The sequence below is a fragment of the Cucurbita pepo genome, chromosome 13 (genome assembly GCF_057944985.1).
Source record: "Cucurbita pepo subsp. pepo isolate OVF chromosome 13, ASM5794498v1, whole genome shotgun sequence".
NCBI classification, from domain to species: domain Eukaryota; kingdom Viridiplantae; phylum Streptophyta; class Magnoliopsida; order Cucurbitales; family Cucurbitaceae; genus Cucurbita; species Cucurbita pepo.
The window spans coordinates 2,031,385-2,057,356 of NC_141810.1; the positions used below are offsets into that span (position 1 = coordinate 2,031,385).

The 25,972-nt window shown below is 36.3% G+C and overlaps 2 protein-coding genes across 5 annotated transcripts; one reads left to right on the top strand and one right to left on the bottom strand.

The window, feature by feature from the left end:
* Positions 1-100: 100 nt before the first annotated feature.
* Positions 101-8,393, bottom strand: LOC111808287 (respiratory burst oxidase homolog protein A). 2 transcript variants are annotated; one of them, XM_023694181.2, is made up of 14 exons: positions 7,470-8,393; positions 7,186-7,345; positions 6,952-7,000; positions 5,664-5,777; positions 4,683-5,105; positions 4,188-4,571; positions 3,983-4,078; positions 3,749-3,864; positions 2,709-2,876; positions 2,453-2,612; positions 2,124-2,321; positions 1,923-2,051; positions 1,160-1,238; positions 101-1,074 (listed from the first exon to the last, which is right to left on the bottom strand). In XM_023694181.2, exons 1-14 carry the CDS (start codon positions 8,083-8,085, stop codon positions 965-967), a joined length of 2,802 nt encoding a protein of 933 aa, XP_023549949.2. In that variant the 5' UTR covers positions 8,086-8,393; the 3' UTR covers positions 101-964. The 2 variants fall into 2 exon arrangements, 1 of the variants encoding a protein (XP_023549949.2); XR_015411544.1 differs by lacking the exons at positions 101-1,074; positions 1,160-1,238 and having other exon boundaries at positions 2,124-2,308.
* Positions 8,394-10,001: 1,608 nt separating this feature from the next.
* Positions 10,002-24,895, top strand: LOC111808928 (uncharacterized). Of its 3 annotated transcripts, none has more exons than XM_087116756.1 (16): positions 10,002-10,239; positions 12,656-12,728; positions 13,399-13,464; positions 16,031-16,096; positions 16,201-16,277; positions 18,180-18,231; positions 18,337-18,408; positions 20,369-20,436; positions 20,541-20,589; positions 20,677-20,761; positions 20,847-20,948; positions 21,136-21,187; positions 22,323-22,374; positions 22,687-22,803; positions 22,898-23,752; positions 23,840-24,895. In XM_087116756.1, the coding sequence occupies exons 1-16, from the start codon at positions 10,106-10,108 to the stop codon at positions 24,500-24,502; spliced, it is 2,583 nt and encodes an 860-aa protein (XP_086972882.1). In that variant the 5' UTR covers positions 10,002-10,105; the 3' UTR covers positions 24,503-24,895. The 3 variants fall into 3 exon arrangements, with proteins under 3 accessions (XP_086972882.1, XP_086972881.1, XP_086972883.1); XM_087116755.1 differs by having other exon boundaries at positions 20,369-20,431; positions 20,657-20,761; XM_087116757.1 differs by lacking the exon at positions 22,687-22,803 and having other exon boundaries at positions 20,369-20,431; positions 20,657-20,761.
* The last annotated feature ends 1,077 nt before the right edge of the window (positions 24,896-25,972 follow it).

Consider the following 25,972-nt stretch of genomic DNA (forward strand, 5'->3'; position numbering starts at 1 on the left):
AGACTTTGCCCTTGGCATGAGGTGTGGGGGTCATATCAAGATATAAGCAGCTGTAGCTAAATGTTCAAAGAACAAACCTTTCCTTTGATGCTCAGCAAAATATCTAGAAGGTTGAAAATTCTTTTGCTACCATTTCATTATCAATTTGAAGCATAGGGGAAACTTGAACATTATTTCAGGTGGGGGCCATAATTGTGATTTACCTTAATCAAATCGGAAAGTACTCTATTTTAGTTTATGTATCGCCGTCAACCTCATGGTCTTAAAACGCATTTACTAGGAAGAGGTTTTCACACTATTATAAGGAATGCTTCATTCTCGACGTGGGATTTCACAATCCACCCCTTTCGAAGGCTAGCGTCCTCGCTAGCACATCGCTTGGTGTCTGACACTTATACTATTTGTAACAGTCTAAGCACACCACTAGCAGATATTGTCCATCTTAACCCGTTATGTATCGGTTTTAAGACGTGTCTGCTAGGGAGAGGTTTTTACGCCCTTATAAAAAAAAAAAAAAAAAAAACTTCGTTCTTCTTCTCTCCATAGCAGATAAGGATAGCCATTAGCCAATCCTATTCCAACTTCCACCACTGACTAAAAACATTAGTACTCTAGCTTTCTGGATTTCAAAGTTGGCTCCTATCGCCCACCACCCAATCACCTTCCAATTGGGTCATCATCAACCAACCAGTTCAGTGCAGCTGTACCACATTTGGGCCTCCTAACATCATGACATCACTGATCCATTACCTTACCCCATCACTTTAATAGACAAGCCACACGGTTACCACTGCAACTTGAACCCAGGAAAGGATAAGTTCCAACCAAGTTTCGACTCCTCAACCAGGAATTTTCACGGTTACTAAGTACTAAATGCCTAAAGTCTCAGTATTTTTATGCATATACTCTTCTGTTTCTAAGGTCTACTTTTTCTGGGTTTTTTGTGTACCCGTAAACTGGTTTCTCAGAAGTGTTCCTTGTGAAAATCAAACTTTGTTGGGCCCTTTTGATTGAATTCATAGCAGAGATTGCTAAGTTCTTTTGCAAGGATTGGTGCTCCACAGTAGAATACTCCTGATACCAAATGTCAAAACGAGAAGAATTAGGTTAGGAAATTCAGTGGTTTATCCTACTGTTTATTTTTTTGAAGCGGACTCACCTATTTTAGCATTACAATGCTTGGAACAAATTCTGGAGAAAACTTTCTTCCAATTGGGCCTTGCAAAATGAGTTCTGACCTGATCATGGAAAGTAAAAGGGTCTTTAAGAACATGGGTAATTTGGCTACACTGAACGTGTAACAAGAATTCATTGATTTGAAGGTCATAAGTAAAAGATCAAGAAATGGTTAGGAACCACGAGTCTTCGTAATGGTATAATATTGTCCACTTTGAGCATAAAGTCTGATGACTTTTTTTTTTGTTTCCCAAAATGACTCGTACCAATGGAAATGTATTCTGTACTTATACTCATGATCAACCTCTTAATTAGCCAATGTGGAACTCCTCTCCCAATGATTCACAAAAATCCTCCCCTCGAACAAAATATACCATAGAGTCTCCCCTGAAGCCTATGGAGCCCTCGAACAACCTTCCCTTAATCCAGACTCGACTCCTTCTTTGGAGCCCTTGAACAAAGTACCCCCTTTGTTCGACACTTTAGTCACTTTTGACTACACATTCAAGGCTCACAACTTCTTTGTTCAACATTTGAGGATTCTATTGACAGACTAAGTTAAAGGCATGATTCACAACTCTCCACAATGATATGATATTGTCTACTTTGAGCATAAGTTCTCATGATTTTGCTTTTGGTTTTCCCAAAAGGCGTCTGTAAGTAAAATGTGTGCTCCAAAAATATGAATTAAAACAAAAGGTCAAACTCTAGTATATCAGAAAATTGATTAGATAGTCGAAATTTACCTTGGTGCCAGAAACAATATCCATCCCGTTCTTTGCGTGAGTTAGTGCTTGAACCATCGTGATGAGGGCTGATCTAGCGTCTCCTTCCTCGTACACACTGGTCAGATAGTTGTGCATCTCAATGACGCCCTAAGTTTCAAGTCACGAAGTTTATAAAAACGAATCCATGTAGATGACAATCTAGTTGAAATTCTATATTACCCTTTGATCCATCTCAGCCACTTCATTCATGACCCCTTTGAACCAGTCAAACGAGCCCTGTTCCCTGGTTACCCAGTAAAAGTAAGCTTTAGTTGTCTTCAGAATCTTCTTTCGTTTGGGAGAAACCCTGGCAGTCGACGAAGAATCCGTGCTTCCGAAACTGAGATCCGACTCTTTACCTCCATCTGCAATTGAATCCTGTGTAAGGAAAGCTTGATGATTATCATATGAATGTTTGTGCATAAAATTCCAAATTAAACGTTTTGCTTGTTAAATATGCATATTAGTTGAAATATCAGGATCAAGTGATGCATGCTGCAGGTACTTACTGCCTGCTCCACCATTTTGACAATGTTATTTAGCAAATCCTTCAAAATGCTAACGAAAGGTGTTGCTCCAATACCAAGACCAACAAGTAAGAGAACATCATAATTTCTGTAGTCTTGTGCAGGTGAACCATAGGGTCCGTCTATCAAGAGTTTCGGTAAGCTGTAACGCATTGCATGAGAAATAGTCCATTAAGAGTATGCAACCCATAGATAGAGCTAGAATTCGGAAATGAAGGGATTTTTAAGATGAACATACCATTTCTTGGTCGTTTCGTCAGCCCTGAGCAACCCACTCTTCCCACTAACTGGTGTTTCACAAGCTTCAGCAAATACCCTCTTTAATTCTTGTGTCCAATCACCCAGCTGCCGTATGTGAACACTCAGATAGTCATCCCCTGGAGCAGAAGTAATCGAAAATGGATGCCTGCACGCAAAGATGATCGGCACCATATCAAGCTACGTGGAGGTATAAAACCTTCACGCACAAAATTTGTCTACAAGTTTCAGTTAAGTTTCTTGAAAATAGTGAAAAGCGAACCAGACAGAACATAATGTATTAGAAATCACGACTCTCTACAATGGTATAATATTATCCACTTTGAGCATACCGATGGAGATATATTCTTTACTTATAAACTCATGACAATTAGCCAATGTGGGACTCTCTCCCAACAATCCTTAGCAATCCTCCTCTCTAACAAAGTACACTATAGAGCCTCGTGAGGCCTATGGAGCCCGCAAACAACCTCTCCTTAATCGAGGCTTCGAACAAAGTACACCCTTTGTTCGACACTTAAATCATTTTGACTACACTTTCGAAGCTCACAACTTCTTTGTTCGACATTTGAGGATTCTATTGATATATCCTGAAATTGATATTGCTAAGTGAAAGGCACGACTTTAATACCATGTTAGGAATCAGAATTCTCTACAATGGTATGATATCGTCCACTATGAGCATAAGCTCTCATGGCTTTGCTTTGGGGTTCTCCAAAAGACCTCATACTAATGGAAATGTATTCCTTACTTATAAACTCATGATCTTTAGTCAATTAGCCAAGGTGGGACTCCCTCCCAACCATCCTCGAACATAAATAATAAGTTGGATACAGCTATATAGTCAAAAACTGCGCACAATCCACAAATGGCAAAACTCATAGAAGCAGACAATTGAGTTACAGAGAAGTTAATTCATTAATAATAAGCTGAAAGCAGCAAATGCGAAAAACAATACCAACGCAAAAATGAAATTTTCTTGAGGAAATTATACTTGACAAGAGTCGTAATAGTATTTACCATTCAAATGGGGAAACGGCGGGACATTGGACAAACATGTACTGTCCACTCTTATAACGGAACTGAGGAGGTTTAGACATTTGTAATGCCAGAACATTTCCCGGGTAAATAGCGACCTGGATAAGCAGAACAATGAAACGATTGGAAGGCAAAGAAATTCGAATCTAGAACATTTAAGCATGAAATCGGGGCGAGGGACATTATGCGGCAGTGTCAGTAAGTACTATCAGAAACCTTGAGGAGTCGAACACTGTAGAAGCCTGAGCGGAAGAATCTAAGGGTCCTTTCCCCAGCATAGAGTAAAACTGGGATGCCAAGATACATCCAAGTCTGCATGTAAAAATCAATACCTCATAAGACATTTCTAGTTCGTGCAAAATAAATTCCATGTTCAAGCCAAATAAACAGAGTATTAGTGGGGAAGTATCATCACTCTTACCGTCTTACAGTACCATCTATTCTCAAGATAGAGGAAGATGCCATGAATGACGAGCAAAACGTAAACAATGACAAACAGGTGGTGCGAATACCAGAAGGCATTGAAACCAGTCAGCCTATCAAATGGCTTGGGCAGCTTAACCAAGCTCCTTCTAAACCATCGGGTAGCTAGAGTGAATGCCACTGCCATGAAGATGACCATTAGTATGCCAGTCACAGCTTCCCATCCCTTAAACAAATCTAAGTAGGTAGGCTTGTCTGGTCCAAAGTAACCCTTCACATAATTATAGCTTTGATCAGATGACTGTACGAGTCTTGGAAAATCACAGGCAAGGTGGCTCCCTACATGGAGAATGACACCAACTCCAATCGCTGCGGCTATCGTCTGCAGGTGAATTAAATAATCATGGCTTAATTTAAAGGAACCCACGAGGTTGACCACTAAAGTTAATGTCTTCCTAAATAAACGCCAAGCAAATGTGTGGTTAGTTTGTACCTTGTGGAAATTGATATTGTCGTCAAATGGTACAAAATATCCCAGCCTGGTAGACCTTATCCAAGTGATGGTATTTCTACATACGGGCAGCAAAATGATAGCCATGTTGAATTTCAGGGTCTCAGCTGCACCCTTAGCCGTAAGGAGACAGTAGCCCATGACCATGGAGGCTTGCCTCTGCTTGTACAGGAAGAACTTCCACATGAAAAGGCCAACCAAGATCATGGCCCATAATGTCAGCACCCATATTCTCCTCCAATTCTCCTGCAAATAGTAGAGTAGTTTTGTTCTTATCCTTGTTATGGGGCCTTTGTTCCTTAATCCCTGTATGTTCTGGCTCAATGCTCGGCTTGTATAGCTGAGGGCTTGACTGTTGTTCCGGTACGTGTCCTTCTGTAGCAAAAGGGCTTCCAAATGCCACAGCTGCACCACCGTAATCACCAAAAAAAAAATTGTAAATTCATATTTAAAAGAAAATTAGTGAATCATTTATCAAATCTCTCATTTCTACTTCTTGTTAACTCATAAAAACTAAATCTATGGTTAAATTAAAATTCGTGTCTATTTGATCTTTAAATTTTAGAAATTATTTAATCTATCCCTAAATTTTAATTTTGTCCGATAATCCGATTCATTATATATTATAAAGTTGGAGGTTTATTAGACATGTTAGACGAACATGACTCTCCACAATAGTATGATATTGTCCCCTTTGAACATAAGCTCTCATGGCTTTACTTTGGGCTTTCCCAAGAGGCTGGCATGAGGTTAGTATTCCTCACTTTTAAACCCATGATAATTTCCTAAATTAGCCGAAGTGGGACTTTCATCATCCAACAAGACAAAGTTAAACAAATAATAATAAAATTCAAAGTCGAGAGATTCATTCCGTTCTAATTGGCTTGCATGTAAGTAAAAAAATATTAAAATAATAATAATAATAATAACTTTGTTAGAAATATGCAGCAGAGAGGAACCAACCTCGATGTAGCCCAGCCTTTCAGGGTCCAGCTCCTCCATGATGAGAGCCGCATATTCCTCTGCCTGTTCCTTTAGCCTCAGTAGCTTGTTTGCAGAAGCACTCAGCATAATAATCTAAAAGAAATAAAGTAAATTAGATTAATATTAAATATGATGGTTTATAATAACGAAAATAACACTCTGTTGGCCAAACCAAAAGTATTAGGCTAATGCAAAGAATATGAAGGCCACTTTTCCTTTTCCTTCCAAGGAGGGAAAGAGAGCCAGTCATCTTCTTCTAGAAAAATAAAATTAAAAAAATAGAATCATAATCATATGAGAATCTTGACGTGGAGTAGGCCAATTTGTCTGAATATAAAGTAATTCACATTTAATTTAATCGCATCACGTTGATTATGCTAAATCCATGCAGCTTTTATACCACAAAAATGGAGACAAAAACCTTCCTCACCCCACTAAATCAAATTATTAAAGTTTAAATCTTACTTTCGCTAATGAACTTTTCAACCCATTCGTTTAATCTCTGTATTTTTAAATGTTTTATTTTAATAAATAAATTACAAATTTAATTTTGTGTTAATAGACATCAAACCTTAAAAGAATAAGAAATAGAAATAGAATTGGAAAAAGAATAAGAAATAGAAATAGAAATAGAATTGGGAAAGTGTTTATTCTCATAAATATTCATGAGCTTAAATAAAATACAAGCTACAACTAATGCCGAAGAAAAATATAAAATAATTAAATATTAAAAATAAAATAAAATATACGGTAAATCAATCATAAATAAAGAATATTAAAATATAATATCTAAGATATATTCTATAAATAATAAATACTCTAAATATTATATTTCAATAAAAATATATAATAATTTCTTAAACTCTGGTGTTTGATTTTAAACTTAGGTTTAACAAGTTTTAATTTTTTTACGAATCAGGATTTGAATTTTTTTTAGTTGAGTCAATCTGACCAACCCAAAATAGGTTTCACAACCCAATCTTACCCTATTTTTATGATAGACGGTTGAATGTTTCTAACTTAGACGGTTGAATGTTTAATATACTCAATTTTATAAGACTTTAGTTATTAATGTAATATGTATATTAGATAATTATATTTTTTTTTAGAAAAAATTTACCACAACTCTAGTATATATCATATTATCAAATATAAAATATAAAATTTATTAAGAGAGTTTTAAAATGAAACTACGGTCTAAAATTTATAATTGTACACAAAAACTTAAAATTCATATCAAGGGAGTTAAAATTGCAAGTAAATTTACCTCTTTGACTTCTTCTTCGGTAATTCGGCCGTCTTCGTTTTTATCGACCCTGTTAAAAAAAATGGACATCGGTAAAAATACGAAAATTGAAATTAAAAAAAATAAATGGCAACTGTGAAACGACGGGAGTCGGTTTCGTTTCTTGGTGGTGACGGTGTCGTTTTCTGTTCTTGCTTTTCGGCTTACGGAAAAATAATTTCCATGAACTTAAAGAGATGGATGATAATGATATACATGTCGAAGAAGATCTGCAGTCGCGAATCGAAACTTTGATCGGTGATTTGCGACCAGAACTCGAAGAGTTCGTCTCTGCTGATTTTTTCGACCTTCAATCTTCGTCTTCGACTCAGAGCATCGAACAGTTCCAGAGCAAACTCCTTTGAATCTTTCATTCCTAGCAAACGGAAAGGAAATTAAGAATTTGATGATCTAAAATTTTCCAGAGAGAAGAAAATGTTGGAAGAGACGAAAATCTAATTTGCGGAGTAAGAGAGATCGGAAAGAAAGGATTTCAGAACCTATGCAGTGAGCGAAATCAGAGCGGTAGAGGACTCCATCCTTGGCGAGCTTATCGAAATTGCTCTGGATTTCGTTCCAGGCGTCGACGCCATTGATCTTACTACTAATGAATCTGAGGCCGGGAAGCGCTTTACAAGCACCGGAACGAGTGCGATCAAGCTGAGCTTGCCGCTTCCTCAGAGCTCGAGCGGCCAACGCCGAGTCAAATCCATTTCCGGAATCGGTAGAATGTCCATTGCTCCAGGAAAACCGCTTCAACTCGGTCTTCAGCTCCTGCGAGAACTGCCTCGCCTTAGCAACCGCTTCCGCCTTCAGTTCCTGCGAAAATAGACGCAACAGATTGGACGAGCTCCGCTTAACCGTCGGCGATCTCGACATCGAAGCAGACTTCGGAGCTTCAGATCCTACAGAGGCGGCGTTATCGATGTTGATAACCGTAGCCGGCTCAACGCTGCGTAGGACGATTCTATCATCGTTCTGTAGATCGACAGTGACCTCGACAAACACCTCCCCCACACTCGCTTCCGTTCCCGAAGACGATCCTGCGCTCATCTTCGCATTTCCAGGAACCGTATCTGACGCCCACCGCCGCTCGTGCTTCGGAGCCCCCCTCATTAATCCACCAACCGAAACGCAATAACCAAAGCTATTCTTCCAACAACTTCACACAAAAAACCAGAAAACCACAAGCATCGGCAGTTACGACTAACATGCATCGCTGAAAAGAGATCAATAATGCAATGGCCGTCCACAGTATTGAAGAAGCAAAATCACACAACACGCTTAGAATCTCGCAGCTCCTGATGAAGAAAGAGCAGTAGAGGAACAGAGATTCGGAGCAGAACAGATTACAAAGCCCGGAGCCAACAGATTAAATTCAGAGCATATTCAACAAATTTCCATAGTGGGATTGGGAAAGAGAAAAAGAAAGATCACCTCGAGGTTGATTTGGTACTGAGAATCGCAGCAGAAGAGAAGGAGACAGCACTGAAGAACATCTAGAAGGAACTTTTTGCTTTTGCTCAGTGTGATGCTCCTTTATTCGTTAGTCGTGATTTTGTCTGTTCTTGTTTTATTTTTTTATTGAGGAACGTTTGTTGTGGCAGAACGCGGTATGGACTTAAAAAAAAGGCTTGGTGGTAAGTTGTTTAGGACATGAATCTAATATTTATGTACATAAAGCTCTCTTTTAGCTTTGCTTTAAATTTTTTAGAAGACCGGATAGCAATGGAGATAGTATTCATTAATTATAAATTTATGATCATTTTTTAAAATAGTCCATGTGTGACTTTCATCCAACGGTCTTCCGTTTGTAGAAGCACCAAAATATAAAAGTTACTTTTTCGTGTCTTTATTTGGTACAGTAAGTAGATCATTGGCTAATATCATACTATTTTGGCATATCAATATCATACTATTTTGGTATCTCATATCATACTATTTTGGATTTGTGGCTGAGATTACTATGATGGAAATGTATGTTCATATTTTATCAATAGACTGAGGCTCGTAAGACCCACTCTAAGTGGATAGGGAATTCCTCATTTAGACTGATAATAAGGGAGGGAGTGGGGAATATTTTTTCTTTGTTGTATAAATGGGACCAGAAATGAGATTATATTATTCGCCTAGCTTAATATATATATATATTAAATTAGTTAATTTTGAGACATTAATCGTAATATTTTTCATTTTATCAATAGACCGAGGCTCGTAAGACCCACTCTAAACGGATAGGAAATTCCCATTTAAACTGATAATAAGGGAGGGAGTGGGGAATATTTTTCCTTTGTTGTATAAATGAGACTGGGAATGAGATTATATTATTCGCCCGCTTAATATATATATTTTTTAATTATATATATATATATATATATATTTTGAATTAGTTAATTTTGAGACATTAATCGTAATATTTAAACACTATAGTTTAAAAATTTTTAAATCGTCAAAAACTAGGTTGAAATATTAAAATTTAAATTTTAAGAAATAAGGTTTGGTAGTTAGAGTATATATAATGTTTATGAAATATATTAATTTATAAATTTCTAATAAATATTATATTAAAAATTTAAAACTTTAAAATAAATATATTTTAAAAAATGAATAATAAACGGGAAAAAATTAAGCGGAAAACTCAGTCTCTACCAATTTACTGTAGGACTCCCAGCCCCCATTTCCGAAAAAAAATAAATGAAAAATTTTCGAAAATGGGAAATGAAATAAGTGGTGAGAATGAAGACGTGGAAGGTTTACTCGTGATAATTTTTAAGACTAGTTATAAAATAAATAATAAAAAATAATTATGAAATAAAATAAATAGACAAAAAAAAATGTATTTTTAAAATTTAATAATAAATGATAAATTAATTTCATCGAGTAATTAATTAACCGTTAACAATGAACAAAAAAAGAATTAATTAATTTTAGATTAAATAATCAGTTAATTATGCTTAATTTTCCCTCATGAATTTAATTAATTTGCAAAAGCCAAAAAAACTTTTACAAAGAAACCCGGGAAACAAACGGGTCAATTACAATTCCCCTACAAGCTTGGCAGTCATCTCCAGAACCTGCTGAAGCTTCGTTCATACCGCCGGAGGAAAGGGGGTTTTGCTCCGGCGAGCGGCTGAAAATGGGTGCAACGACGCCATATGAGATGAAATTGGATAGAATTTCCTCGTACATTGATAGCTTAACTTTGTACGTCAACCGTGTCGACCAAATCGATCCAGTCCAACTCTGCAATATCTGCTTTTCCCTTGCCAGGTTTTGATTAGTACACATCATTTAAGTTTTCCAAGTTTGTTTCCTTTTCTTGTTGTGGAAATTTGTTTTGGGTGCTTTTCTTGAAATTTTGTTAGTTGAGAGGATTTTGAGACTGGTTCTGCGAATACCTACTGTCTAGCTAGTTGGTAGAAAATGGAGTGTCGAGTAGTTTGTTTGGAATACAGAATTTGGGTGTGGTTGGAAGTATTGTTTTTCACCTGTGTTCAGGTTTTCTTTAATTTGAAAATTTCCTGCATTTTCTAGCCTAATGGAGATGCGATGTGCGAATAGATTGTTTGTTGGATTCATTTGACATTTTCACTGCACTGTAATAGTGTCAACAAATAATTAAAGAATCGCATGGTTTTTCAAAATGAAGAAGATGATTCTGAAAACACTTTTTTTCGTAAGAACAGATGCCTACAAGTTTCGGTAGTATGGAGTAAAAACATTTAAATAAGTGGTTCAGTTAAACTTTGCATACTTCCTGTATTTTTGTTTTGAAAACTCAGTAGTTGCAAACAAGAGAAGCCAAAATAACATAATAAGGGAGCCCATAAAACTGATGTTTAAAGTGTGTATAAATGGGAGCTCCTCTATATGCAAAGGGATTTAAGGCTTTCACTTTTAAGGTCACTAAAGGGGTAGCAAAGAATATTGGGAATTGGCGAAAGGAAGGTTCTTTTGATGAATTCATCTATGTTGATTCAGAAAGTTCTAATATTAGTGTAAATAGTGGAAGATCTAAGCATTTAAACTGTGGGGAAATTTTTTAGGTGGAAACAAGGAAAAAGAGAAAGAAGAGGCTCCGAGCAACAATGGAGAGTTAGATTTATTATTTCAATAAGGAACTGATGATGGAAATCTAATGATAATTCCTGTCAGTGAGATGTTTGATGTTGGTTCGCAAAACACAATGATTTGATGGCTAGCCTCAAAGCTAATTTGTGCTTGGAGATGACTTTTGTAAGCCTCTTAGATAACACCCTTGCCACAACCTTGTATAAACACGAAGTGAGGCTAATATTGTCTCCCATATTTCTGGCATCACTTTTCTTGGGAATGATGGAAATATGGATTTTGTTTAAGCTTGTGTTTATGATGGCGTTCTCGAAAAAGCCTGGGAACACTCTCTTTATGTCATCCTTGAGAATGTTCCAATATTCTTTTTTTGAAGAATTTGGTGATATAGCCATCCGGTCCGATAGAACTTTTGGTGCCCAAATCCTTGACAAGAAGGGGTGGGTTTTAATGAAGATGAAAACTCACTTTATAATATTCTTATAGACTATTTGAAAAAAGTATGTTTTTTTTTTTTTCAAATCATCGAACGAAGCCGCTTTGTTTAGTTCATTTTTCTTTCTAAAACTTGAGGACAAGTTTTTTTTTTTTTTTTTTTTTTGGAGAGATAGAGTGATGTATTGAGAATCAGGTTAATTAAGGTAATTACTTGCTTAATACTATTTTTACTATCCTTTTTCATTTTTTCATTTTAGTTTTCCCTCTAATTCTCTATAAATAAAGGGACTCCCTCATGTATTTTACAACTTGATTGATAATAAAGATTTGAAGAGTTTAATTCTTGGAGAATTATCTCCTAGGCTACTTACGCTACACCAAATTCTCTTTCGTGGTTGTGTTTCTCAGCCATGCTTGATAGACTGGGACCTCCCGTAGAATTTATGTTTGTAAGGAGTGGTGCACGAGGATAGACACTGTAAATGAGAGAGAGAGAGAGAGAGAGAGAGAGAGAGAGAGAGGGCGTTTGTATGGGAGAAGAGGTCTTTTTTTTTTTTTTTTTTTGTAACTGTATAGAGGGACCAGTGGATATTGTTCAGTTATGCTAGTATATGATAGGACTGAGAGTGTAGTTGTCGGTGGGAATTGCCATGTGTTGTGTATTATGCTAGAACGTAGACCTCTTGAATTTCTGCCTGCTTATTTGTGCTTTCTTCTTTAATCTAATAGCACACTATTAGAACTTTGCTCTCAATTGTTCTATGAGCTTCGTACTTTTATTGGACTCATATCCCCAAGTCAAATACCTCATCGAGGGTATGTGGGTTATGGTGAAGGTGACAACTTAAAATGAATTTCTCTGTTATTCTTCAACAATGTGGTCTCTTGTGATGTCACTTCACGTGTTTTAACTGTAGAAGTTTGTGTTAAATATTTAATTTCCTGCACTGCAAGGTTACTACTGTAAACCCTTTTATATCGTTAATTGTGCACTTCTGTTTGTCTCAAATGTTATTTATAATTATTAGTTCTTACTAGTGTGAACGGAATTGGCCTTTTTTTTTTTTTTTTTTTTTTTTTTAATGAAATACTTTTTATTTATGTGCTTTAGCTTTTGCTCATAACCATCAATTTATCATCTTCCTTGACTTCATTTTGCTTATCGTTGATAATACAGAAGTATTGACTTTGCAATTGCCAACGACTTTGTTCCATCTAAAGCTCAAGGTTTACCCAGTCTCTTGAAACAGGTAACATCTTTTATTCTAAATGTACATGAATTTTTTGTGGTTTAATTTGTCCTCCAAGACACTTGTTTTCAAGGGCAAATACTTGCTTTCCCATTTCTGTTAAAAAGAAGCACTTCACTTTTTATTTTCTATAAATTGTTGGTCTATTTGAGAAGCAATTTTAGATGGTGTCATTATACGACTCTTCCCTCTTGCCAATTGGAGGCTTTTTGGGTATAATTTACATAATTTGAGTAATTTATTGTCCCTAGAATGCCCAATTTCTGTCAAATTACCTGCTAAGTTTTCATTTCTCATTTTTGTACAATCACTACAAAATGTACCTTCCTAAATAGTTGACTGAATCATGTTCAAATTATTTGGCATTCTTATTTTGGTTCTAAGCTATGCCTTGAGATCTTGGCAGGACATTCAATAGGTTGGGATTGCACTGCCTATTAGTTAGCTGAAACTTAAGTGTATGTGGGGTAAAGATGTTGGGCAAAAGGTTGGATTTGGATTTGGAAGATGGGTTGTTATCCTATCTATATATTACACAGATTGGGTTTGTAGTCTCATGTTAAATGATTTTGTATCAGTTATTTATTCAGAATGTTGTATCTGATTGCTATATCTTTTCTATTATGAGTATTTTTGAGCATTAGTTTACATAGAATATTAATTTGTCCAGATATGTCAGAAGAAACATTCTCATCACTTAAAAGCAGCAATCATGGTGCTCATGATAGCCGCCAAGGTATGTTTTTCTCATCTTTTGCATACGCTGCCGTATTTTTATATTTTAGAACCGGTGACCAAGTTTTTTTGTGTTCACAATTGTTTATGATGCAACGTTTTCTTTTTATAACTGTAGTATGATTAATGTTTTTGTTACTGAATCAAAATTTGTTTGAGATGAGTAGTAATCTGTTAAAAATAAGTAACAACTTCAACAGCACCTCCAAAGGGATGGAAGCTTGACAATATTTAGGTGAGTAGTGTCACAATTACACTTTCTTGGTAACAGACTAGCACAATCGCGAACAAGCCAGCCGTGTTAAAATCGGTTATCGCGAACAATCTGATGTATGGTCGAGCCTCGGCCACATTTTGAGAAAAAAGGTTTTAGAAAATGTGGGCGAGGAAAATCGTTGAAAACAAGTTGAAAGTAAGCATTGTGAAAGTCAATTGTATTGAAAACATGTAGGCAAGAGAGTTTACAATACTTGGTTAGGGGGAAGTTTGATGACTACTTGGTCTCCCCTATAGTACATTTTGAGGCGATTCAGGTTTGGCATGGCTAGACATCATTTTGCCGAACAGTCATACAACAGAAATGAACTCAAAACAGTCATACAACAGAAATGAACTAAGAAAGTAATACAACATGTGAAGTTTACCCATGGAGTTTAGCAGTTGTAGTGTAGAAAGTAAAAATTTTCCACTCAGACATCCCTTGAATCATGCGTTCAAGTTCAAATTGGAGAAAAGGTACTTCGTTCTTTTTACATCAGCTAGCAATGTCCCCATAACAACATGTAAAGAGGAAATAACAACATTTGGAGTTGTGTTTTTGTTCGGGCTGTTTGGTGTGGCTTCTTTGAGGCTTTCGACTATTGTTTTGTTTGTTCCATGGTTCAGAGAGTTGACTGAGTTATTCTTTCATCCGATGTTTTGTGAGAATGGGTTACTTTTGTTGCAGGATGGGGTGGTGTTATTTTGTGGGGCCTGTGAGGCGAGAGAAACAATAGAATCTTTAGTGAAAAGGAGAGTCCAATAATGATGTTTGGTTTTTTTTTCTTTTAGATTTTTTGTTTCTCTTTTGCCTTGATGTCTGTGCTTTTCTTGTAATTACTGGTTAGATCTTATTTCACTTGATTGGAGCCCCTTCTTGTAGATGGCTTCCTTTTTGTTGGTTTTTCCCCATTTTTTATTAGCTTGTGCATTCTTGAAAGTCAGGTATTTCATTAGAACAAAAAAAAAAAGGATTTCCAAAAATTCTCTACACTCAAATTCTTCCATCTTCAAGAATTTAGCATGGTTTCGGTGCTTATGTTTAATTACATAATGACTGATGTTACATCAACACTGGACAAGGGTTCAACCACTCGATTCCAAACTGCTGCAATCAGTCCTTGAAACCAAATGAAAACCATCAACTCAGAGGACAACTATATACTATGGCAATTGCAAGGGCAGATTACTTGGCAAGGACATGGACTAAAGAAACATATCAAAGAAGATCGAGGAACCTCCTGAATATCTTCAAGATTTGGATTCGGATACTTCAACTCTAAATCCATAATTTTTATCTTGGCAACGATAAGATCAGTTAATTTTTTCATGGCTCTTTGGATTTGTGATGGAAAATGTGTTGAAAGAAATGTTAGAGGGCACCACTGCCTGTGAGATTTGTCTGGTAGCCATTTTGGCTCTTTGGATCTTCCACTCTTTGTACCTTTGATCAAAGCGAACTTTCTACTTACATAATCTCCTTCATGTTCCTAAAGTTAACCAAGAGTCTCCTACATGTGCCTAAAGTTACAAAAAATCTTCTTCACGTGCCTAAATGAACATTAGAATGGTAAGTGCTTGGTTAATCTTTAATAGATATATGACCTGAGAAAATGTTTATGTTGTGCATGTGTTTTGAAAATAAATGAATGTTCATTGACAAATGAACCGAAGTTTATAAATCTTCACCTTCTGGTAAGAGTTCATTCTATCATATAAGGTAGTCATGCAATACAATTTTGGACAGGCCAACTATCTTATTGGACTTGGTTGTCATTTATTAACGATATGATTGAAGATTAAAAAGATAAAATACTGGAAAAGCCTTGTGCTTATAAAATAGTATACTTTTCCATGTTTGGGGTCATACTGTCTCTGTGATGTACGCATTGGGGCCGAACTTGTAATTGTTCAAATTTAGCAAGTCCGTTGGCTCTTTATTACCTTCCTATTTACACAGTTGGTGCTTCTCCTGTTTGTTCACGCTTTTGAAATCAATAAATAACCTACTTTAATTTAACTATCCACCTTTCTGGGTATTAAATATGTTAAGTTCAATTGAAATGATCTTCATAAATATATTATTTGGAAATATTCTTAACACTGTGCAGAAACACAAAAGATACAGGTTTTTTTTTTTTCTCTCTCCTGGCTTGAACCTTTTTTTCCCACGAGAAAATTTCCTGTCTTTTTGTTTATCAACACTGTGATTTAAGTCACTCGGACTTCATTTTTTGTTGAGTATTAATCATTTTGGAATGCTATCTGGTAACAAATATCTCAGCTTTCTTCTATATTTTGCATGGTAGAATGCTTGCAAGGTGAAATGGTTTTCAGAAAAGGAGGCAGAGGAACTCTACAGTCTAGCTAATGAGGTTCTTTTTATTTTGTCTAAAAACTTTTCGCCTGGGTAAAAGTTTGTGCACATTTCTGGATTTTTAATGTTTTTTATTTTCTGAGAAATTATTATGTCATGCAGATTGGTAGCGATTTCTTTGTAGATACGAATACTGGACCAAGCAATTCCCTTACCACGATTACTACAGTTATGGAAAGGTATGAGTTTCATTTTTGCTTTATCTGCATTCTGTCTGAATCACATTACAAAAAAAAAGAAAAAAAAAAGAAAAAAAAGAAAAAAAAAATCACCATCACCCTGTCCTCTTTAAACCTCCATACTTATCTCATCTCAATCCTTTCCTAACGGGATCTAACTATGGAAAATGAATAACAAAAGAACACGTTTCTTTGAAATACCTAACTTGAACAATTTTCTTTGAAGTTTTCATTGGAGTAACCTCTACCCGATTCCTCGAAACCCTTATTAAATGGCCTATAATTCCTTTCCAACCATATATTCTATGGAAAAGATGTTACAACAATAACCAAACCCATAGCTGCTTAAGTCTTCCTTTGAACATATTTCTACAAAGCAATTGCTCCGCATTTGCTTTTAATGAACTATGGAAAGCCCATGAGATCCCAAAACCTTGTAACGAAGCCAAAATTTTCTGCTCACTGAACATGAAATGGAAAGATAATTGAAATCTTCACTCTCCTTTAGATACTAGGTGCATTGAAAAGAATTCATCATCCAAGTTGAACATGAATTCTATCCACTGTAGTAAGACTCTCAAGATATGCTGCCTCCACTGAAGATTTAACCTCTTTTGGACAAGTTTCTTTTTAAATTGTAGAGTACAATTCCTTTTCCAAAACGTTTCCACTGTCAATACGTCATTTATCTTCTTCAAGTGCTTTCAAATGCCAAGGGTAGATTTAGTTTGGTTACCTTGGAGCCTTCAAAAGGAAAAGGATGATGATGTTTATCCTACTTAGGCCTGTGAAGATAGACTCCATTCAGGGGAAGGCATCATGCCAAGTGATAGCTGATAAAGAGCAAATGAAGGCTTTGCAGCCTAAGTGGAAGATTGAGAAGGAGGTCAGTTCAGAGTTTGATTTTGCTTTCCTCGGTGGTTACTATTGAGAAGCATAACAGTGAAGTGACATGGATTTACAGTAGGGGATTTCCTGGCTACGAACGTGGGGTTGGGATAATTTTAAAGCATTTCTATGGTAATTTAGCATCAGTAGAAAGGAGGCAGAGGCGCTGGTTCAAGTGGTTAGGCTGGCTGCTTCGATGAATCTTTTGCTCCATGGTTGGGATGTTAAGTTTCCGGCAGAGGGATGCAAACTTGCTTTTGATGGGGTGGGTTACGGTACTCGATGTCCTTCTCTTTCTCAGAACCAAAAATTTTGTTTAGTCAATTGCCAGCTTGTGTGGGGGTGTTTCAGTACATGATAATATTTTGGGGGGGGGGGGGGTCTCATGGATAAAGGACGTCTGTTTCAAAGAAAATGGATACACAAACGGGTTCATACTCTTGGGCTGTTACCTTCAGCATGAGGAAATCTTTTTCTGGTCAGTAGGTAAACTTCTACAGACTTGTCAGTAGGTAATTATTGTTCACTTGGATGGCTTCCCACTGCCTTTGCCCCTTTCCCATAGCATTTAGTTTCAACTGGGTCTCGTTTTTTTTTTTTTCCTCCAATATATATATGCTACAAACTCGTTCATGATCTTTTGCATAATATTTCTCATTTTTAGTAATATTCTTCCAGACTTAAAATCAATTCTCAAGAAATAATTCTCTGATACCAATATATTAGGAATCTAAACTTAGGGGTTCAGATTTATTATATTGTCAAAAGAAAATACAAGGTGTTACTAAACATTAGAGAGCCTTAGTTCTCTCCAAAAATGACTGTTCCAAAATAGGCCTCCCCCACTTTTCTTTACTCACATTATTTATTGCCATCAATTACCAACAGACTTACCATTTAACTACTGATGTACCTCAGCTAGTAATAATCCCAGCAGGTTCTTTGGAATGCTGAATTTGAGCTGGTTATTTTGAAATGATTTCTTGTTTACTTTTTACTTGCATGTGCACCCAGATTTTTTCCTCGCTTGAAGCTGGGTCAGATTGTTATATCTGCGGAAGTTAAGGTGCTTACTGTCTCTCTGCTGAACTCTTTCCTCTAAAAAAGCTATTTTTAACTTTTTAATTTATTTCTTGGATATCCCATGACATTTATGTTTTCCCCGTGCTAGCCTGGATATGGAGTATTTGCTTTTGATTTCAATATTTCGAAGACAATTCAATATGCACCACAGGAGAAAATAGTAAGTTTCTGTATTTCAGAGGCTAGTTGAACTGGGAAAATTTTGTAAACCGTGAGGATTTTTTATATTGCGTATTTAGTAGCTTTAATGTTCTTTCATCTGACTCTTGGACTACATAAAGAGGAACCTTATTTGTGTAAATAGTGAAATGGGATATACCTTTGAGTCGAATAATATATATATAATGTTGTTGCAGGGAATATTTTTCTTTTGGATCCCTGAAAGTTTCCTTATGGCTTTGATTCCTTAGTTCGATGGTGAAAATTGGCTTTGTGCTTATAAGTAGCAGTAATTTGCTAAAGATGGTATATAACCTCTTTGTGTAGTTTCACTATTCGCTAAGCCATGTGATGAGCCGCCTAATTAAAATCAATGAAGGAACATTAGCTAGGTCAATTGTTAACCGGGCAAGTTTAGTGTATACTATTTTAAAGGTACACTTGATGAATACGAGTGAGGAGTTTTATTAAGATGACCCAAAAGTTCTCTTTAACACAAAACAGCCGCCTGCTTGTAACTATGGGTGGCTGGAGAATACAAAAGTAAGTCTAAACTGCCCAAACAATGGAATTATCCTGCTGTAAAGCTACCGAGGGGTTAAAACAAGATTACCTCTAGATTACAATCAAAATTCTATAGTAAATGTTGCAAGTGTAAATTATCTTATTCTTTGTTCTTATTAATTTTGAGAAAGGTACTTGTTCCTTTGATACTACAAGAAGGCTACCTAAATTTCTAGATACTAGATAATGATAGAGATAAATAAATCCTTAGATAGTAGATAACATTACCGTAGTTAATTACTTTCCTTATTTAATGGTGTTATACAATTATTTCTTAAAGCTAGGAATGGAATTACACAAATATTCCTTAAATTAAGGTCATTCCTTCAACACTCCCCCTCAAGTCGAGGAATAGATATCATCCATTCCCAGCTTGGATACTAACTCATAAAATATTGAGTTGTGAAGTTTTTTTGTTTGTATATTTGCTAATTAAAGGTATTGAGGGCACATAACTAATGTATACCATCACTAATTTTTCCATGATAAGATGTCGATCAATTTCAACGTACCTTGTCCACCATGCTGTATAGGATTATGTGCAATATTGATAACTAATTTGTTGTCCAGTACAACTTTGTCAAGCCCTTCTCCTTTAATCCGTAAGTCATCAAGGATTATCTTCGACCATAAGAGTTCACATGACTCTTGTGCAATAGCTCAAAATTTTGATTAGGTAGATGATCTAGCCGCCACATTTTGTTTGTTTACTCCTCATGTTACCAAATTACCTCTAAGAAAATGCAATACCTCGTAGTAGATTTTGTCCGCTATTGATCTAACATAGTCAACATGGGTGTAAGCTCCAATGCAAGAAAATTATTGCGTTTGAACAAATATCTCTTCTTAAAGTTCCTTTCAGGTAATGTAGCACTCTATATGTTGCCAAAAAGTGAGGCTCTCGCAGATCATGCATGAATTGACTAATTACACTCACTGAGTATGCTATATGTCTGGTCGAGTGTGTGTTAGATATATAAGCCTCCCCACTAGCCTCTGGTACATTTCTCTGTTCACTAGGTTCTTCTTTTGACTCTCCCAATTTCTGATGTGGATCCATTGGTGTTGGTGTGGATTTACATCCGCTTTTTCTTGTTTCCATCAATAAATCCATCATATATTTTTGTTACATGAAAATGCCTTGAGTTGAGTATGCTACTTCAACGTCCAGAAAGTACTTTAGCCTTTCTAGTTCTTTGGTCAAATGGATGTGACCATGTATTACCCTTTAGTAAGATGAAAATAGAAATGCTTAGGGGCCAATATTGCTTGTTTATAGTACGTGAGAGACATCTCCATCAAACTTCAAATGTTTCTAAGCTTATTTATTATAAATGTCATTAAACCTATATTCTTTATCTCAAATTTTGTAATTGCAAATTGATCTCCTGTTGCAGCGACTGTTTGTTGCTCAAAAAGATAATACTGAGGCTTCTGCATGCATAATCAGTCCTCCACAGGTTAAGTACGTCTAATACGTAACCCATCCCTTTAAGATGGAAGTAACTTCATTTATATCTATGCTACATTAGTTCTTACTATTCTTTGCAAAAAAAAATTTATATGTAGCTTCCTTGTCAATGGGAGGGGAGTCAATGGAAGGACAAATATATACATGGTTAGTTAAGATGCACTCGAAAAACGTTTTGTACAAGACTCTTCTATTAATTGAATCTTCTTACCAGCATCATTTCTTTTTAATAAGGATACCGGACCGCAGCTTCCAACAAATGTAACTCATATGCTTAAACTAGGATCAAATCTTCTCCAAGTGATTGGTAGCTTCAACGGTAAGTTGAGGTCTAATTCCAATTCTAAGCATCCTGTATTTACTATTTTAGAGTATACCTCTAAAAGGCCTTTAATCTTTGTTAGGCCATTACGTTATAGCAGTTGCCGTTATGGGTTCAGCACCATCGCCCGACTCATCTGTGCTGCAAGATCATGAACAGCCAGCTGTTTCTACTGTGGATTCAGGTATAGCAATAATTGGGAAGGGCAGGTGGAAACTTCTTTTAGTTCTTTGTTTTATACTCTAATTGTTTATTAATTCATTATTCAGTTAGGATGGTCTTGCTTAAATGTATTCACATTTCTATATACCATGGTTTTGAATGTTAGTAACTTAGTGCTTTTCTTAATATAATTTTATTGTGGGTTTCAGATTCTGACATTATCGAGGGCCCATCACGAATATCCCTTAATTGCCCCATAAGGTTATCTAGACTCTTTCTCTTACAATTTTGATGCTTCTAGCAGCTGCAGTGCTTTATTTTATTTGTATGCTATTTGAGTATGAATTCCTTATCATATGATGTGTGGGATAGTACAGGCTTTAACTGTTTCGTATTTCTCACTGATCTGAAACAGTTAAATTTTATTGATTTTGATCATTGAGGAAGCATCGGATTTAAATGTTGTGGATATGTTACATCTTATGTAGCTTGTAGAGTGATGGGGGTAAGGTACCAGTAGGATAAATGGGAAAGGGGTAGCTGAAATAGATGTGTAAGATTGTGAGGCCCCCAAGGTTTATCCACCGTAGACCGTAAGGCTTGCCATACTACTACCTGATGCTGAAATGGAAAAACCTTTGTAGATTGGCTAAATGTTCAAACACACAAAACCAGTGCTACGAGATAATAAAATCATAAAAAATTAAGAGTAAATAAATAACTGCGACTACTCTGTTTGAGGTCTACCAAAATGTAAAAAGAAACAAAAAATATGATTTATAATTTAATGATATTGAACTGGTAGCATGTTGAAGAAAATGGTAGATGGGTTAGTGGGTAATATATACCTGTACCGGTTAAATCAAATCTCAAATATATATACATATACATCAAGAACCATAGAATCTGAGTTATGAAACTAGAATAAAAAGGAACCATTAAAATCTTTAAAAAAATCAAACACCTTGCTCACATGTAGGAATGATCATGTAATATAACTAACGTATGACTTAAAAAGTTTTATTTAGATCTAATTTGAACCTTACTATTTGTAGATCAATAATTCAAAATGAAACTTAAATATATTTTATGATCTATATTTACAATGATATACAATATTTGATTTTAATAAATGACATGATTTGATTTGATTTACAGTTAATTATTTTGTTTACTGCTTACATGTTTTTTCCTCTCCCCATCAACCAATTCCACCCCCACCCCTCTCAAGGAAAATATTAATTTTACATTGGTTGTATGCTCAGAACTTTTTATCATATCTGCTGTTTGACAAAGTACTAGTTTACTTGCTACTTGAAGTTTACGATAATTTTCAGTTTTTATGTAACTCACTTATTGACATGGTGATTGTTTCATCCTGTCCTCCATAAAACAGCTATACGCGAATCAAGGTTCCTGTGAAAGGTCGTTCTTGCAAACATCTTCAGGTGAGAGTTCCCTGCCATGGCATCTGAAATGTGTTGTTGTACCTTGAATCATAGCATGATCTTTGCAACTCTTTTCCAGATACTTAGTTTTTCTATCAAGAAAATGGGGCAGCAATTTTCTGCCAGTTCTTAACTTAATTAGGCAACTGTATACATGCGTACCTATTCAGTTATTTTTTTTAGACTGTCTTGTAGTTCATAGGAATTTACTGTATGTTATATGATATCTTAGAAGTTCTTTTAGGTTTAATATCAGTTTTTCTTTCTTTTCTTTTTTTTTTTTTTTTTTTTTTTTTTTTTGGTATGCTGCAGTGCTTTGATTTCTACAACTTTATTGACATAAATTCAAGAAGACCATCCTGGCGATGTCCGCATTGTAATCAGTACATTTGCTTTTTGGATATTTGTATTGATCGAAATATGTTGAAGGCAAGTTGAGTGATCGACCTTTTCTGAATTTCTTGGGTATTTGCAAATTTTTATTGCTTTCTTCCATTCAATAAATCCGTTGTATTTCCGTTAGGTCATTAGAGAAGTGGCTGAAAACGTTACTGAAGTAATTATCTCAGCAGATGGATCATGGAAGGCCATCCTTGAAAATGATTGTGGGGATGGTCGGCCATTGGATGATTCTCTTAACCAACAGAATGAAAGAGCACAACAAGAGTCTACTGCCCCTCCTGATGTGTTAGATCTTACTGAAGTTGATGATGATATGAACATCTGCAATTTGGAGACTGAAGACAGGAAACCTTGTCTTGGTAATAAAAACCAACCGGTTTCTTCAAGTTTAAATATATTATCTGGAATGAACAGGAATAGCTTGAATCAAAATTTTTCTGCTGCCTTGGACGATGACTTTTGGTCTGGAATGGTTACTGATAGGCTTTTGACCTCAAGTATCAGGTCAGATGCTCCAATGGGTAGTAGCACAGCTGCACCTAGTTTTGCTGGTCTTACGCAATCAGCTGGCTTGACTGATGCTGTATCACCTGTTCTTAATCATGATGTTGGGGTTCCAGGCCAGGTCAACTTTCCATTTCCTGCATTCTATGATCAAAATAATGTGCAGGTTCAAGTTTCGAATTCAAACGAAAGTAATCAGTACGGTAGGATGACATCAATAGCAAGACCTGTAAGCAGGACGCTTGCAGGTCAAGTCCTTCCTGCTCAGTCCCAAACATCAGGCCAGCAGTATAGTTCAAGAACTTCAACCATTTCCTCTGCTCCTCAAGTTGGACAGAGCATTCCGATTAGCAGAGATGGTTTAAATATGATATCTCGTGATTCAGAAAGGAGACAGCCATTTCCGAGACATCATGGAGATTTACATCATGCAACAAACCTAGCTCCATTTCTCCGTCCACCAATCGTGCAGGTACTATTTTATTTTGTTTCCATGGTTTTCTTGACTTTTGGTAGTGTTAACTTTTATAACCTTTGATTTATCTACTTTAACTCCCAGAATCGGGAACCTCAAGATCGTTCCTTCACCCCTGGCCAGTCTGTTCGAGCATCAACTGCTCAGAGGCCATCTGCGGGGATATTAACGGATTTCCAGAATCCTCACCTTCAGCAAGCTCTCAATTTGAGGATATCCCATCTCCGGAATCAGAATCCGAGCAGTGTTCGGCCATCTTTGCCATTCTCGAGACCTACGAGTCAAGTAGGAGGTGGATATGGTGGATCTGCTTATACAGCAGTGACTCCTCATAATCAACATGCTAGAATGATGGTTGCTTCCCAGCGAGCTGAAATGATGAGACAATCTTCAGCCATGTCATTACAAAACCAAACTTCCAGATCTCCCCATCCTCTCCAAACTACTCCTGATGGGCTTAGGAGACCAACTGGGGAGCTGAGAAACGTAGGAGGAATGACTCAATCTGTTACCATGGCTTCCGATTTACTGGATCCATCTGTAGAGCAGAACCGACAGCCCATAGGTCGAATGCGTGGCAGTCTTTCCGGTCGAGCCTATTCTGATGCTTATGGCGTAATTATCCAGCCAACTCAACCTGTACAGTCTGCTCGACCTCCATCAAACCTGACTACTACTCAATCCAGTGCTCCATCCACGCACACCCAAAGGTCCAATGGATTCGACACAGTCGTTCCAAGAACATAATATTAGATGTCGAGGAATTTCTTGCTCTGGATTACAGGTGCTCTTCCGTTTCCCAAACCTCCTTTTTAGATATTTTCTGACTGGAGTGTTCATATTCAATATCCCATCCCCAATTTTGTCCACTGCAAAGGTTTCCTTGTAACTAGCTGCTACCGTTGTCTTATACCATCTGTTCTTTGTAGCTTGTTCTAAAGGGGCTTTATCTTCCTCCACCCAATCATTGTAAACAGCTTTAGGCTCTGAACCCATGATAGAAATTAATGGTTTCTGAACAAGGAAATTGGGTCCTGGAGATGCTTTGCTTGAATAGTTGCCCAATGAAAATGTAACTCCAACTAGAAGGCTTAGTTGAAATTTGTAATCCCAGTCACTTGGAAAGCTACTTGAAATCTATATGTTTTTCTTTGCCCTTATAAACCTTTAAATTGTTACTTTCCAGACCCATATTCCTTTTGCTTGCTACTCTCAATAGACATTTGTTTGCATTACCATTTGCTTCTTTTTTCTACTTGCAGGCGTTACATTTTTGAAGGATGGAAGCCATGTGTCTATTAGATATCGTTGTTTTCTGCCTTTTCTTGTTTGTTTACCTGCATTTTTTACACATTTAAAGAATAGAAAGAGCTTGTCCTTGATTATTCATTATTATATTTTCGGTTTAGAGTTCAACGGTGAGATCTCGCATCAGGGTTGGGGAGGAGGATGAAACAATATTTATAAGGGTGTGGAAACTTCTCCCTGACAAACACGATTTAAAAACCTTGAGGGAAAGTCTGAAAGAGTGTCCAAAGAGGGCAATATTTTCTAGCGTTAGGCTTGAGCTGTTACAAATGGTATCAGAACTAGACACCGGGCGATATACCAGCGAGGGGACTGAACCCCAAAGGAGGGTGGACACGAGGCGTTGTGCCAACAAAGATGTTGAGCGCATAAGGGGGTAGATTGGGGGGTCCTACATCAATGGGAGAAGGTAACAAGTGCCAGCAAGGATATTGGGACCCGAAGGGAGGGGGGGGGAGGTGGATTGTGAGATCTCGCATCGGTTGGGGAGGAAAACAAAGCATTTTTTTATAAGAATATAGAAATTTCTCTCTACCACGCGTTTTAAAAATCTTGAGGGAAAACACAGTATATCTTAACTAGTTGAGCTGTAACTTCAACTAAAAAGGTAGCCGTTTGAATCTTCATCTTTACGATATCGACCTAACAAGTATACAATACCAAGTTGACAATCTTTTATTTTATTGTTAAGGTTGTGTGTGATAATCATTTGATTTTTTATATTTTATTTTTAAAAATTATGCATATAGATGCTACTTTCTACACTATTTTCAAAATTCATGTTAAGTGTGAAACTAAAAAGATAAATTATTTTTAAAAGCTTATAATTCAAATATAAAACTATTTTAAAATAGGGAGGAAATAAGCCTAATTTTCAATATTAAATATTTCTATTTGAAATTTTTAAAA